This window comes from Manis pentadactyla, chromosome 8 (genome assembly GCF_030020395.1).
Source record: "Manis pentadactyla isolate mManPen7 chromosome 8, mManPen7.hap1, whole genome shotgun sequence".
NCBI lineage: Eukaryota > Metazoa > Chordata > Mammalia > Pholidota > Manidae > Manis > Manis pentadactyla.
In genome coordinates, this window is record NC_080026.1 from 125800782 (window position 1) to 125814410 (window position 13629).

General features: G+C 32.9%; 1 protein-coding gene across 6 annotated transcripts in view; it reads left to right on the top strand.

Moving 5' to 3' along the window:
- ATRNL1 (attractin like 1) overlaps positions 1-13629 on the top strand; it is a 750424-nt gene that overhangs the window by 29469 nt on the left and 707326 nt on the right. For all 6 annotated transcript variants that reach the window (XR_008999031.1, XM_036898417.2, XM_036898415.2 and 3 more), the window contains exons 2-5: positions 2577-2660; positions 3735-3848; positions 8924-9052; positions 9518-9726. Coding sequence is in view for 5 of the 6 variants with exons in the window: in XM_036898417.2 (XP_036754312.2) it covers positions 2577-2660; positions 3735-3848; positions 8924-9052; positions 9518-9726 (536 nt within the window). In the remaining variant the exon portion in view is untranslated. The remainder of the gene's footprint in view (positions 1-2576; positions 2661-3734; positions 3849-8923; positions 9053-9517; positions 9727-13629) is intronic.

Below are 13629 nucleotides of genomic sequence, written 5' to 3' on the forward strand. Positions count from 1 at the left end.
GAAATCTGGTGATAGCCTGATGGGCTTCCCTTTATTCGTGATCTTTTTTCTCCCTCTGGCTGCTTTCAGTGCTCACTCCTTGTCCTTGATCTTTGCCATTTTAATTATTTTATGTTTTGGTGTTATCTTCCTAGGGTTCCTTTTGTTGGGTGATCTTTATTCCTCCATGACCTGAGGAATGACCTGAGGACTTCCTAAGACTGGGGAAGTTTTCACAGTTATTTCCTCAAGAAGACTTTCTATCCCTTTTTCTCTCTCTTCTTCTTCTGTTACCCCTATAATGCAAATATTGTTTTGTTTGGATTCGTCATACAGCTCTCTGATTATTTTTTCATTCCTATATATCCTTTTTTCTCTCTGTTCCTCAACTTCTTTGTTTTTCTTTTCTCTAATTTCTATTTCATTTACCATGTCCTCTACATCATCTAATATGCTTTTAAATCCCTCCATTGTATATTTCATTTAAGATACTGTATTCTTCAACTCTAAGATGCTTTTTTTGAGTATATTTCTATCTGTTGAAGTCCACCCTGAGATCTTGAATACTTTCCTGGAAACCCATGAGCATGTTTATAACTTGTTATTTTGAAATCTTTATTGAGAAGATTGGGGATTTCAGTTTCACTAAGCCCTCTTTCTGGTGTTTTTTTTTTGGACCACATTCCTCTGCCTCTTCATTTTTTTTTTTTCTAGTGTTTCTTATGGGATAATGGATTTTTGTAGGGGGTGCCCCCTAATGCCCAGGGCTCAATTTCTTGTGTGGGAACCCCAGTTGCTGGTGTGCAGAGGGTGTGGCAACTTTCTGCCTTGAATTATGTTATCTTTATTTAGAGAGTATTTTTTTATCTCCTGTTAGGAGCCCTGGCTTACAAGCCATTCTAGTATCACCTTAAGCCAATTGTAAGTTGGGGTTTTCTGCCACTCAGATAACACACAACTAAGTTGCAGCCCTTGTGAGGGCTGCTTTACTTTTACTACTATAAATAGCAAGTCTGGTCCCAATTCAAAGTGCCATGTTGTTTATTTGAGCCCCTACATTTTGTGGGCCATTACTTCTAACTTTTGTTCCCCTCCCTCCTTGAAGCTGCCAAAAGTCTTCTAAATTCTTAGCCTTTCGGCAGTTTCTTCTAAATAAACAAACCTCTCCAGAGCAAAAGCAGTTCTGAATGCCTGGCTTCTCTTAAAGAATTTGCAACTTTTGGACCTTGGCTTGGTAGATCTTAACTGTCTTGTTACTTATAAGATGCTTTAAAGAATACAATTTGTTCCTTAGCTTTTTAATTTATCTTCAGTAGAGAGTTTGTCTGAATTATCTAGTTTGGTATTTTTGGAAGTCAAAAATCAGGACCAATTGTTTAACCTGTTATTTAAACTGCTTTGGTTTTCTTATCTGTAATCTGGGATTAATAATTATGATCTCATAGGGTTTTTGAGATTTTTTAATGAGGTAACACATTGTGCGCTTGTAGTAGTTCCTGACATGTAGAAAATGCTCAATTTTCTATTACATTTGGAGAACACTGGAGTTTGTTGTTCTTCAAAAACTTTTCCAAACATGAATCAACCCCTTTATTACCCATAGTAATTTGCAGGGATTATGAAAGACTTACAAATAACATTCTTGTTTACTCATCTTTCTGTCATCCCTGATTTGGGTGAATGAAACTTTTTTCCTAATGTTTTTTAGACTCCATACAATAAAGAAAATTTAATTTTATCTAAAACTAGGTAATGACCCTGATATCTGTATATAATATAATATGTGAACATATAAAGACTGACAACCCCTAATGTGTATGTTGTGTGCATCTGTGTTTTTGTAAATATATAAAGGCTAAATGGGAAGATATTTTAATTATTTAAATTATGGTCATTTATTAATAAAATGACTGGGCTGAAGCTAAAGAGAAGAAAATGAAGTAGAACTGGGATCTTGTTTTAAGTATTTTTAAGTCCTAAAAATATAAAGTTTGGGTTTAAAATAGAAGATAAATGTAATACCTTTGATTTGCCCTATTTTTAAATTTGATTGAGTTCTCAGACTAGGTATAAAGCAGATGAAAGAAAATTATAAAAGAAAACAGGCTGATCTTAATAAAATCTGGTGACAGCTACCTTAGCAGCCCTGGTGCATGAAAGACCAATATGTCTAACACTGTAATTCCAAAAGTGGTAGGTGCATGTAATGTTCCTCTATTCCATAGATCTGCATCTTTCACGGTGCATTTGATCCTCCTCCTTTTGCCCCCATATAATTTTTTTGTAGAGGAAATTTAACCTATTTTGCATCAGTATGAAACACATCAATACAATGTTCAATATTTTTGTGTGCTTTTCCACTATGTAAAATGAAGCAGTCATAATATATCAAGGTTTAAAGAAGTCCAACAGAAATTTCTTTTGAGATGTAGAGAGATATATGGCAATTTGAAAATTTTCCTAAGTAGTAAATAAGTTCTCCTTTCTGGAAATTGCTACATCCCATTCCTTTGGTTTAATGTCTTTTAAATTTTTTAATACTACTATATGTCTTAAACTTACTTTAAGGTAATTGCTTTCATGATTTTGTTTTTTAGGTTGACAGAACCTTCTGGATATTTAACAGATGGTCCAATTAATTACAAGTATAAAACTAAATGTACATGGCTAATTGAAGGCTAGTAAGTATACAGTTTGGGTTAAATTATTTTATTCTGAAATGGTAAAGAAAGGGATTCTATCAGTGTTAAAGTATTGAAGAATAATAACTTTATAGTTACATGGTTTAGTTATTATTGGGTAATAATTACTCAAGTGTTATTGGAAAATATATTTTTTATGGGTTTTACAATGTTTAGATATGTTAATATAAATTACAGTACCCTCACTTGTGATAATAGCTTAATTCTACATACATTTCACTTCTCAGTGTGGCTTTAAACAAGTAGGCATTATTGGCTTGTTTTGAACGTCTTGTTATGGAATTTGAAGACTTTATAGAAGGTATAAAAATAATCCGTGATGAATTATGCCATTGTTTCATAGTATTCTAAGGGTGCTAAAAAAAGAACATTTTGTAGAAGAGAGAGTTAATTATCCTTTCAGAGGTATTTTCAGTAATTAGAGCTTGAGACTGAATTTATCTCTTTAAACATTGTTAATGGATCATACATGAATTGATATGAATTATTTTTGGATCATTTTATGATTTTGGAAAGTTGTTATTTTAAATGATTTTTAGAACTTTAGGTGTATTAATTCTCTGTACACCTATGCTCTTATTTTGTTTATTTGTTAGTGGTATATCTTACTGAGACCTTTTCATTAAAATTTGAAGACCTAGTTAGGGTCTCTAGAGTTGTGCAGAAATCAGGATAGTTGCTTCTTGAGTGTGAACTTTAAAAATCAACTTGATTCAATACAATTTGCAAACAATAAAATGCACCCACCCATAGGTTTCAGTAATGCATATAAATTATGTAACCTCTGCCTTAATAAAGATATAGAATATTTTCTGCTGACTAAACTTTTAGAAAATGATGATACATATATATGCCTGTTAATATATTTTGAAGTTGCATATCAGTTTTACAAATCAGATATGATTGTGTATCAGTCTTTTTCACTAGTGACTTAAGGATCTATAGAAAAATTATCCAAAAATAGGTTTTAATAAAGTACTCAATCTAAAATTTCTTCAGACTATACTTTGTATATTACATATTCATTTAAAAATATTTTAATTTTTTTTTCAGTCCAAATGCAGTGTTAAGATTAAGATTCAATCATTTTGCTACAGAATGTAGCTGGGATCATATGTATGTTTATGATGGAGATTCAATATATGCACCTTTAATAGCTGTGCTTAGGTGAGTAATAATGTTTAACTGATGAACTTATAGTCAGTTGTAGAAAAGTAACTATTTAGAATTTATTATTTTAAATATATGCTGATCTTTACCTTAAAATAAATTTAGCAGAGATATTGATGGCTGAATTTCAAAGATGGTTATAATAATATGTTGCATACTGTAACTGTCAACTTAGAATATATATATATCATAATGTAAAGGTTGATACAGCAAAGATAAGTATTGTATCAGAAATATAGATTTATTAATAAATATCCATTATTCTTGCTGTATGTACTTTATTCTTCTAAAGTGACCTGGGTGTGTTTTCAGAGGTACCTGTTTGTATAGATTAATGTGGGTCTAGCTGACAAAGAAATAAACAGACAGTTATTTATATTTTTATAGTTATCTTTTTAGTAAAATGATGAAATTTTAAATTCTGTAAAAAAAAGCTTAAGTTAGGCTTTATGTAATGGTTTAATAAAGAACGTGTTTCTGTCAGTTTCCAAAAACTGGAAATTTTTCTTGCTCCAAAATATTTATTGCTAGATGTCAGGTTGTCAAACTTAATTTTAAAATTATAGCATTTCAGTATCAGTTTATAAAGATCTTTGCAGTATATATATATGTACAAATTATAATAAAATATTTTATGAATAGGAAAGATATTAGACAAAAGAAAAATTATGAACACCATTTAGTGTAGATTTTGTATACAATTTAACTAGGGTTACTCACTTTGTCATTCCTTACTTTTGTTATTTACACAGTATCTCTCATATGTTCTGTTATTGCTCATATTTAAGTATAGGTAAAAGCTTACTATTCCTTTCAAAATTTTTAATTTTTTCTTTTTACCATTTATGTTGCAAATATTCTGTTTACCAGGAATGTAAACCATTATTTTTTTGGACAAACATGTAAGGACTTGTATTTCTGAAAGAGTATTTCAGAGTGACTCCTTGGGAACCTAGACACTTATTCTGTGATATTGCTATTACACAAAATATTTTTAGAACTTCATTTTTGAGTTGTTTGAAAATTATATAAAAGTAACCATGAGTAGCCCCTCATCTAAGAATAGATAGAAAATGGAGTAAGGTCTTGTGAATAATTACATTGTAAGATAATTCATTAAAAGAACTAGGTAGAATCTTGGGTTCACACATTTATTTTTAGCAATTTAGATATCACTGCTATCATTACTCTATTTTTTATGACACTATTAATTGACCATCTTTTAGATGTGTGCCTTTTCCTTAATTTTTCTCATAGTTGTAATGTCTTTCCATTAATGGTGATCCATTAACATCTTACCAACCTTTCTTGATGCTAAATGAAACTCATGTAAGATAATTAGCAGGATGGGATTTAGTATAGGACTGTGAAGGTGGAACCAGTGGCTTTACATTAGCAAGTGTTCCTGTTAGCTGTCCTGAGGGAAATGGAAAGTCATGTTTATCAAATATCCACTTGATGCTAATCACTGTGCCAGGCAGTTTAAACGTCAGCTTATCCTCACAAGGATCTTGTGGAAGAAGTGATATGAGGCCCATTTTACAGTGCATAAAACTGAGGCTCAATTTTCAGAGAAGTTAAGTTTTACTTCTAATGGATGGTAGAATCAGGATTTGGACTTGACAATATTCTGACTTAAAAGGCTATACTGTTTTTTTTTTATTAAGGTGTCATTGATATACAATCTTATGAAGGTGTCACATAGCAACATTGTGGTTATTACATTCACCCATATTATCAAGTCCCCCATGCACCCCATTGCAGTCACTGTCCATCAGCCTATTAAGATGCTATAGAGTCATTACTTGTCTTCACCATGCTATACTGCCTAAAAGGCTATACTGTTTTACTTCACTTTGCTAAGAATCCACAATCTAAATGTTTGAATTATTCCAGTTGTATAAGTACTTATTATTCAACAAACATTTGATAACCTACTCAATTCTGGAGACTATCATAAACCAGGAGGATGTAGTAAGGGATAAGACACAGGTCATTACAATGTCCTCAGATACCAACTACCTGGGGTGGGGCCAAGTTTCACAGGTCACGTGCCCAGCACTCCGTAAGACTGTCCTTAGTTCAAATGCCAGCTGAAAGTTCAGGGGCCTCCAGGTCACCTGCGCTTCTGACCAACTGGCTACAAATTTAGGGGTGCCCACTACCCACTTAGATTGAATAATTTGCTAAAATTACTCACAGAACTTAGGAAAGCACTATAGTTATAATTACACATTTATTATAAAGGATAAAAATCAGGGCCTGCCCAATGAAGCGACACAGAGTGAGGTCAGGGAGGATCTCAAACAAAATTTATGTGTCCAGGATGTGTTAGCCTCCCGGCACATAAGTGTGTCTCATCATCCAGGAAGCTCACCAGAGCTGCAGGTGTGCAGAGTTGTTACTGGGGTCTCATTGTTTTGGTGTGGTTGATTGAACCATTGGCCACAAGGTTAAGCTCAATCTCTAGCCCCTCTTTCCTCTCTGGAAGTCAGAATGATTTCTTATGGCTTAAAACCACATCCCTTCAGTCCCATGGTTGGTATTTCTGGTATGGCCAGTTCCCATCCTGAGTCATCTCATTATTTATCTAGGGGCTTACCACGAGTCTTCTCATTAGCGTAAACTATCAGGGCCTGCCTTGAATAACAGAGACACTCCTGTCACTTAGTAAATTCCAAGTAGTTTGGAGGCTGCCTCACTACACAGTAATTAGGCAGGTGGTGGCATGTGAACAGACTTTTTTTTTTACACAGCACAGTTAAGTTATAAGATTCTGAGAAGAGAGCTATCTGATTTCAGTAACTAATTCTTGATGAATTTCATCACAAGTAGAAGAGTGATAGGCAACATAAGGGGGCCAAATAGGACATTCTTGTTGAAAAAAACATATGTAAAGGCACAGACACATTAAAGAGCATAATATATTTGGGATACTAGTAAGTAGTTATGAGTAACTTGATCCTAGAAAGTATGAAGGGATAGATAACTAGATTACCTAATAAACCTTAATCACTAGTGTCTACTGAATGCTCCTTATAATGCCAGGCAGTGTGCAAGAGTACTTTATATATATTAGCTCATTTATCCTTACTACAACCCTTTAGTTAGGTATTATTACCATTTTATAAGTGGAGAGTTCAGGCACAGACAGATTCTGTGAGTGGCCCAAAGTTGCCTAACTAACAAGTGACAGAGTCAGAATACTAGTTCAGGTTTTACAATCCCTTCCCTAATCACTGTAGTATTGCTTTCTTATATACCACACCAAAGAAACAGGCTTTGTTCTAACAGTAGGCAAAACTTTAAAAAATGTGGAGCTGGATTGGAATGGGGAAGTGTTTTTTTTTTGTGTGTGCTGGACAAATGTGTGTTGATCATCATGTTTGTAAAGTCATATGTAGTAATGACTTGAGGCCTGAAAAGATGTTATATTCTCACAGAGAGTGGGTGGGGACATTAGCAATCCACAGTCAAGTGAATCTGATTTCAGGTATTGAGGTGATTCACACCCAAGATGCAGTGTAATTCCCTGGAAGGCCTGTGTTTCACTGGTTTACTTTGACCCCTAGTCTTTGGGATCCTAGGTCAAAGTGAGGGCCCGGGGTGCCGTGTTTTGTTTTCCTAGCTCTGTAAAATTACATAGTTTCTTAGCCCTTGATACCTTACTTGCAACTTTGAAATCAGCAAATGCCTTTAAGGAGAAATGGCCGCAGTGCCTACAGGCTAACCCACCCTCGTTTTAGCTCTCTAGTACCTTTAAGCTGATGTTTTGTTTTTATGTAATTTGTCATTTTTCTAGTTGATTTCAGTGGGTCTGTTGTTTTTAAGCGTCTTTTACAATGCTTAAAAACAAACAACCAAGCAAACAAATGTGTTCTTTTTATTTGTTTGAGAGATATTAACTGTATGTACTATGAAGACCTGGGAATATTATTTTTTAGCATTGTAACTCATCTCAATATAATCTCACTACAATGAAAAATATATATGTATAGCTAAGACTGGTATTGTAGAAATTGAATTCTTTTGACAGTCTCTTCAAATAATTGTTTCTTCACAAATGTGAGTTAGTAAATGTAGTAATTATTAAAGCGTCAAGAGTTGATTACTTTTTAATTTGCTTTTGAGACTGTAAAACATAGTTTCAGTATAATAATTCATTTTGTTCTGTCAAATATGATTTGAATGAGGGAATTCAGTTCCTGGTGGTGCCTCAACATAAGTTTAACAGTGTCTAAAGGAATTAACTACTTTGAGTGATGTAATTTGTTGTTAGCAGCTTCTTTTCTTGCTCCTATTGCATGTTTCCACAGATTGAGAGAGAGTGCTATGGTGTAAGTGAAGATGTGTGCCCCTGCCCACGAAAAAGTAGGCTTAAAAAGGAGCAGTACCAGTTCCTGACTTAGAACCCTTGCTTTTGCACATTTATATTTCTCCCCTACAAAGTTACTTGTTTTCTTTTTTGTGCATAGAACTTGAGTGAGTAATACTGTCTTTTGGAATAGTTCTATGTTAATATATTTGTGTAAGTATACACAACTTCACAGAAATATAAAAAGAATATATCTTTAGATGACCTAAAGCAGATTAGTGTATTGGAGGTGTACAATTTTAACTAGAAAGTCACTGAACCACTTAGCTGTGTGGAATGTTCCTTCTAGCTTCATCAGAATTTGCAACCAGTGGGAAAAAGTAGGGCTTTAAGGTTACTTGGTAGAGTACTAAGGTGGCTTGAAGCAAAGGTTTATATATGAGATAAATAAAAAACCACCCTATATATTATGACAAGGATGGATAGCAGAACCAAAGGGAGAAATGGGACATTGCAGGACAAAAGGTGAGAAGGAAAAAAAAGGCATGTGGTGGCATAATAGCAGATGTCAGTCTGTTGGCAGCAAGAGAATAGAGCTGATGGGGTGAGAAACAGAACTCATATTAGATTTATTCTAATTCCCCTTTCTAATATAGATACTTAGTGATTCTGACAGGAATATTTTTGAGTAAATTTTATGTGATTAACAGTTATATGTATATTAATATATATAATATTCAATTTTGCTCTTTTACAGTGGCTTGATAGTCCCTGAAATAAGGGGAAATGAAACTGTGCCTGAAGTTGTCACAACATCTGGCTATGCACTGTTACACTTTTTTAGTGATGCTGCATATAATTTAACTGGTTTCAACATTTTTTATTCGTAAGTATTTTTTTTAAATTTCATATTGTAATGATTCTTATAATTTGGCTTAAAAGAGTTTATCATTTATTTTCAGAAATGTCATATATGAAGAACAGGCTAGTGTTTTAAATTTCAAAATACACAGATCTCTTTAAGTGATATAAAAATCTTAATACTATATCTCAAAATACTGTCGAAGCAGTATTAGGATAATTTCTAAGTTTTAGAGCATTAAAGTAGCAAGGTAAGTTTAGTTGAAAATTAATTATGAAATTATTAGTCATTGAATCAACTGAGGCAAATAAATATAATTGAATTTGCATTGAGGGTAACAGGGTATGGAGTAAAGAATTGAACTCACATTGTGAAATTGTGTTAAATGAAGCACATTAAACACAAAATAAAAATTGCAAAGTTAACAAAATAACCAAATTTCTTTTTCAGTTATCGTGAATTTGAATACATATGAATTATATTTTACAGAATCAATTCTTGTCCTAACAATTGCTCTGGTCATGGGAAGTGTACAACTAGTATGTCTGTTCCAAACCAAGTATATTGTGAATGTGATAAATACTGGAAGGGTGAAGCTTGTGACATTCCTTACTGTAAAGCCAACTGTGGAAGTCCAGATCATGGTTACTGTGACCTCACCGGAGAAAAACTGTGTGTCTGCAATGACAGTTGGCAAGGTAAGCATGTGTGGGGTGATGGCTTTGAAACACTGATTCATGCACCTAATAAATAAATACAAATTCTACACTCATTTATTTGCTGTAGTTTACACACCAACATCTCATGTATTTGTTTTGTTTTTAGAATATCCAGATTAATAATCAACTTCGTAATGGTTTGTTTCTTCACAAATAGAATAAGTGAAGGTTTTGTCTGTATGCTATTTTGAGAATAAGTGAAGTTCTCTATGAAGCTCTTTTTAAATTGTAGGTGTGTGATCAATATGATCTCCTGTAATTTTTTGTTGAATCCCTGAAGATTTGATGATTTGACTGAATTTAACATGTGGTGCATTCAATTTTGGTTTATAATGGATAACATAAATAGTATATTGCAAAATAGATGCTTATCTTACAGTATATTAAAATTATTTCTTAGGAAAGACTGACCTCTTGTGGCTATTTTTAAAAGAACACAGAATAGTTTAGTAAAAAGTATTTCAGCTGCTTATTGAAAAAGTAAGATTTCTGGGGAAGAATTTCTAAACGACTTTATAAATATCTATCATTAAATTTAATTTTAGACTACACTGAAGAGTTTTACTTAAGCATTTGCGTATAAAATCATAAATTTTGTCATTGTGAAATGAAATGAAGTGCACTTAGTTGTCCATATACTTACCCATCTAGAGCTTAAGTTTATGCTAAGTATACTTGCACATTGAGAATTTACTATGTGCCAGCATAGTAATCCTGTTGATTAGAGGTAACTTTGACTCAAATAAATATTCCAAAGTCACATGATTGTGTATTATTATAATACAGTGTAGCAATAGTAGGGATAGTTCCTATCAGAACGAAGTAAAAACCAAAAAGTATGCGATCTTTATTTAACAAATGTATGTATTCATCATTCTTGAGATGACTTTTTTTACAAAAGTTACTGATTATGCTGAATATTTATTTACAGGAATTATTTTCGGCTTTATACAAATTATGCCCATTTTAAACCCATGTTATCTCATTAAAAAAGTTAGTTACTCCAACCACACAAGATACCAGTGATATCTTATTGAATTTAATTTGATTACCTGTTAATGATTATGACAGATACAGATTTCTCAATATTCTTTAATTATAGGGGCATATATTTTATTTAATTGTTTTTTTAATAATTTGTGATCTTTCTTCACTTAAAAAGTGCCTTGAGGTTTCAGGTCTTAAAACTAAACTCAGTCTTGAAAGTAAAATAATGTCCTTTTCTATGCAGATAATGGTACATATAGAATAAACTTAAATTAAGGCTTGAGAAAAAGAATATAGTTTATATACAGTGTTTTTCAAACTGGTTTTCAACTGCTATTAGTCTCCATATCATTTCAATAGTCTTGGAAGCAAAATAGGAATATATTTTTATAATATTCTCTATGAACACCTCTGTCCTCTTTTTTGTTCTTTACTTCCTTCTGTTATCTCTTTTTTTCCTAAGTGATTATCCTTTACAGAGGGGTTACAAAGGGAAGGAGGAGGGGCTTTTACTTTCTGTTTTTTCCCACTTATGTTTTGTCTCATATTTTACAAAAAAATGCACAAATCTTTGTGTGCAGCTTGATGAATTTTGACATGTGTTTGCACTCATGTAACCATCACCCAGATCAAGATATCTAACATTCTGACTACTGGTTTTTCCTCTTAATCTATTTCACCCATCCTCCCACTCTCTTCCCTCTGGGTAACCACAGTCTGTTCTCTGTGTCTATGAGTCTGTTTCAGTTTTGCTTCTTCATTTGTTTTGTTTTTTAGATTCCACAAATAGGTGAAATCATATGGTGTTTGTCTTTCTCTTTTGACTATTTCACTTAGCGTTAATACCCTCTGGGTCAGTCCATGTTACTGCAAATGTCAAGATTTCATTCTTTATGGCTGAATAATAGTCCTTCTTTGAAATGCTTTATTTCCTGGAGGTTTGTAAAATGATGTGGTTCAAATTATTATCTTTTTTTTCCTGGCTTTTATTTATCGGCCTTTTGCATTTTGTTATTTTCATCAATAGTGCCTGTAATTACAAAAATTCATGACTCTTACATGTTTATAAGCAAATGAAAATTGTAATTTTTTGTTGAATCCCTGAAGATTTGATGATTTGACTGAATTTAACACGTGGTGCATTCAAATTTCATTTATAATGGATAACATGAATAGTATATTGCAAAATAGATGCTTGTATGTTCACTTTTAAAGAAAAGTGATAATATGAAGTTATATATACACACACATTATATACATATATATACTTTTAAAATAAATTAGAAGATGTTATATAGAAATTAGACATATTTTAATACCATTTTAAATTCTTAATAGTTAAAAATTAATCTCTTAATTGATGTGAATGTTTTAAGGGTAGCATGCTTGGTGAATGAGATATTGTGCTTCGTTTAAGAGGTGCTGTGCAGGTTGGTGCCTTTGAGCTTCACACTTGATCCCTGATCCTATATTTAAGGGAAACATAGCTTAAAGTAGGTGAGATTATGAAGAAAGTTAGGGGGAAAATGTTTTTATTTCAGATATATAGAATGGGGAGGAATCATTCAGGGAGAAAAAGATAGATTTGTTTCTAGGACATGTGGGGAATTAGCAAAGAACTAGAGATACTTGAATATGAGAGCTGAGGAGGCAATCTATGAGATTCAAAATCTGGAAGATTTTGTAATGTGTTGTTTGGGACTGGATTATTCAGGTTAAAAATAGATTGTTGCTACCTCCGTTATATTTTATCCTTTTATGTTAGTCAACTTTACTTATTCTGTTTGGTTCTATGCTAATATGTATAAAAAAAGTTTTGCTTTCTAGAAACTAAGATTTTTATTAAGGAGAACACAGAAGAAACCTAGCTTTTGTCAAATCTTGGATTCCCTTGCTAACACTTCTCCGTTCTCATCCCACCTGGTCTTCATGTCCCCTTGTTTTCTAAATTTAATTTTTCTATGTAGCACCTCCTGAGACTTCTGCTCAGCCGTCAACATGCTCTTGCCTCCCTTATCTTTCTCATCTAAGACTTTCTTCCTCAGCCATGTACTGTCATCTTTGTACTGTTTGAGGAGTTTTTCCAAATTACATGGGAGTATGTTTTAAGGGTAGATGGGACCATCAAAACCAACTGTCCCCCTTTTCCTTAGAAAACATTTAAAATCCAAAAGCAGAAATAGTAAAGAATATAGAGAATGCTAAGTGCATTTTGAAAAGCACATGTTTATTCCATAAAGTATAATTTTTTCAAATTATATAGTTGTCAAGATAATGATACATACATATTAAATAGTTTACTTAAAGGATAGGGACCTATGTAGATTTATCTATTTCTGTGACATTTTTACTTACTAAAACTTGTTTAAGTCTTTAAAGTCACAGGAGGGAAAAAGGCAACTTTGAAGAGCATTTTCCTTTTAAGATGGCTCCAAATATTGGGATAGATGAGGAATTGTTAAGACACATCAAAGTCATGATATAACAAATTGGATCTAAGTTCATATGTAAGGAATACAGTAAAACATGAATATCGAAGCAGACTCCAAGGTGTGTATCTCCCCTTCCATCAACTCCCTAAACTGAGTGGCTCCAGATTTTTCTCTTTTATATACCTTAAAATTGAGTCACTGGAAGTCTTTGAGTGTAAGCAACACAAACAGTTCTAGCTTACTTGAACAGAAAAGGCAGTTATTGCAAAGTATGGCAGAGACCACGATCTCCCAGCATTCAGTCTTTCCTTTTTAGTAGTAGAAGTCACTGAATTTTTAGCACAGCACAGGGCCTTCCAGCTGCATATCCCATTTCTCAGCCTTCTTAGAGCTAGTATGGCTATTGTACTAAGTTTAGGTCAGTAGGATGTGAGTAGAAGTACTGCATGAAAGTTTTAGATCA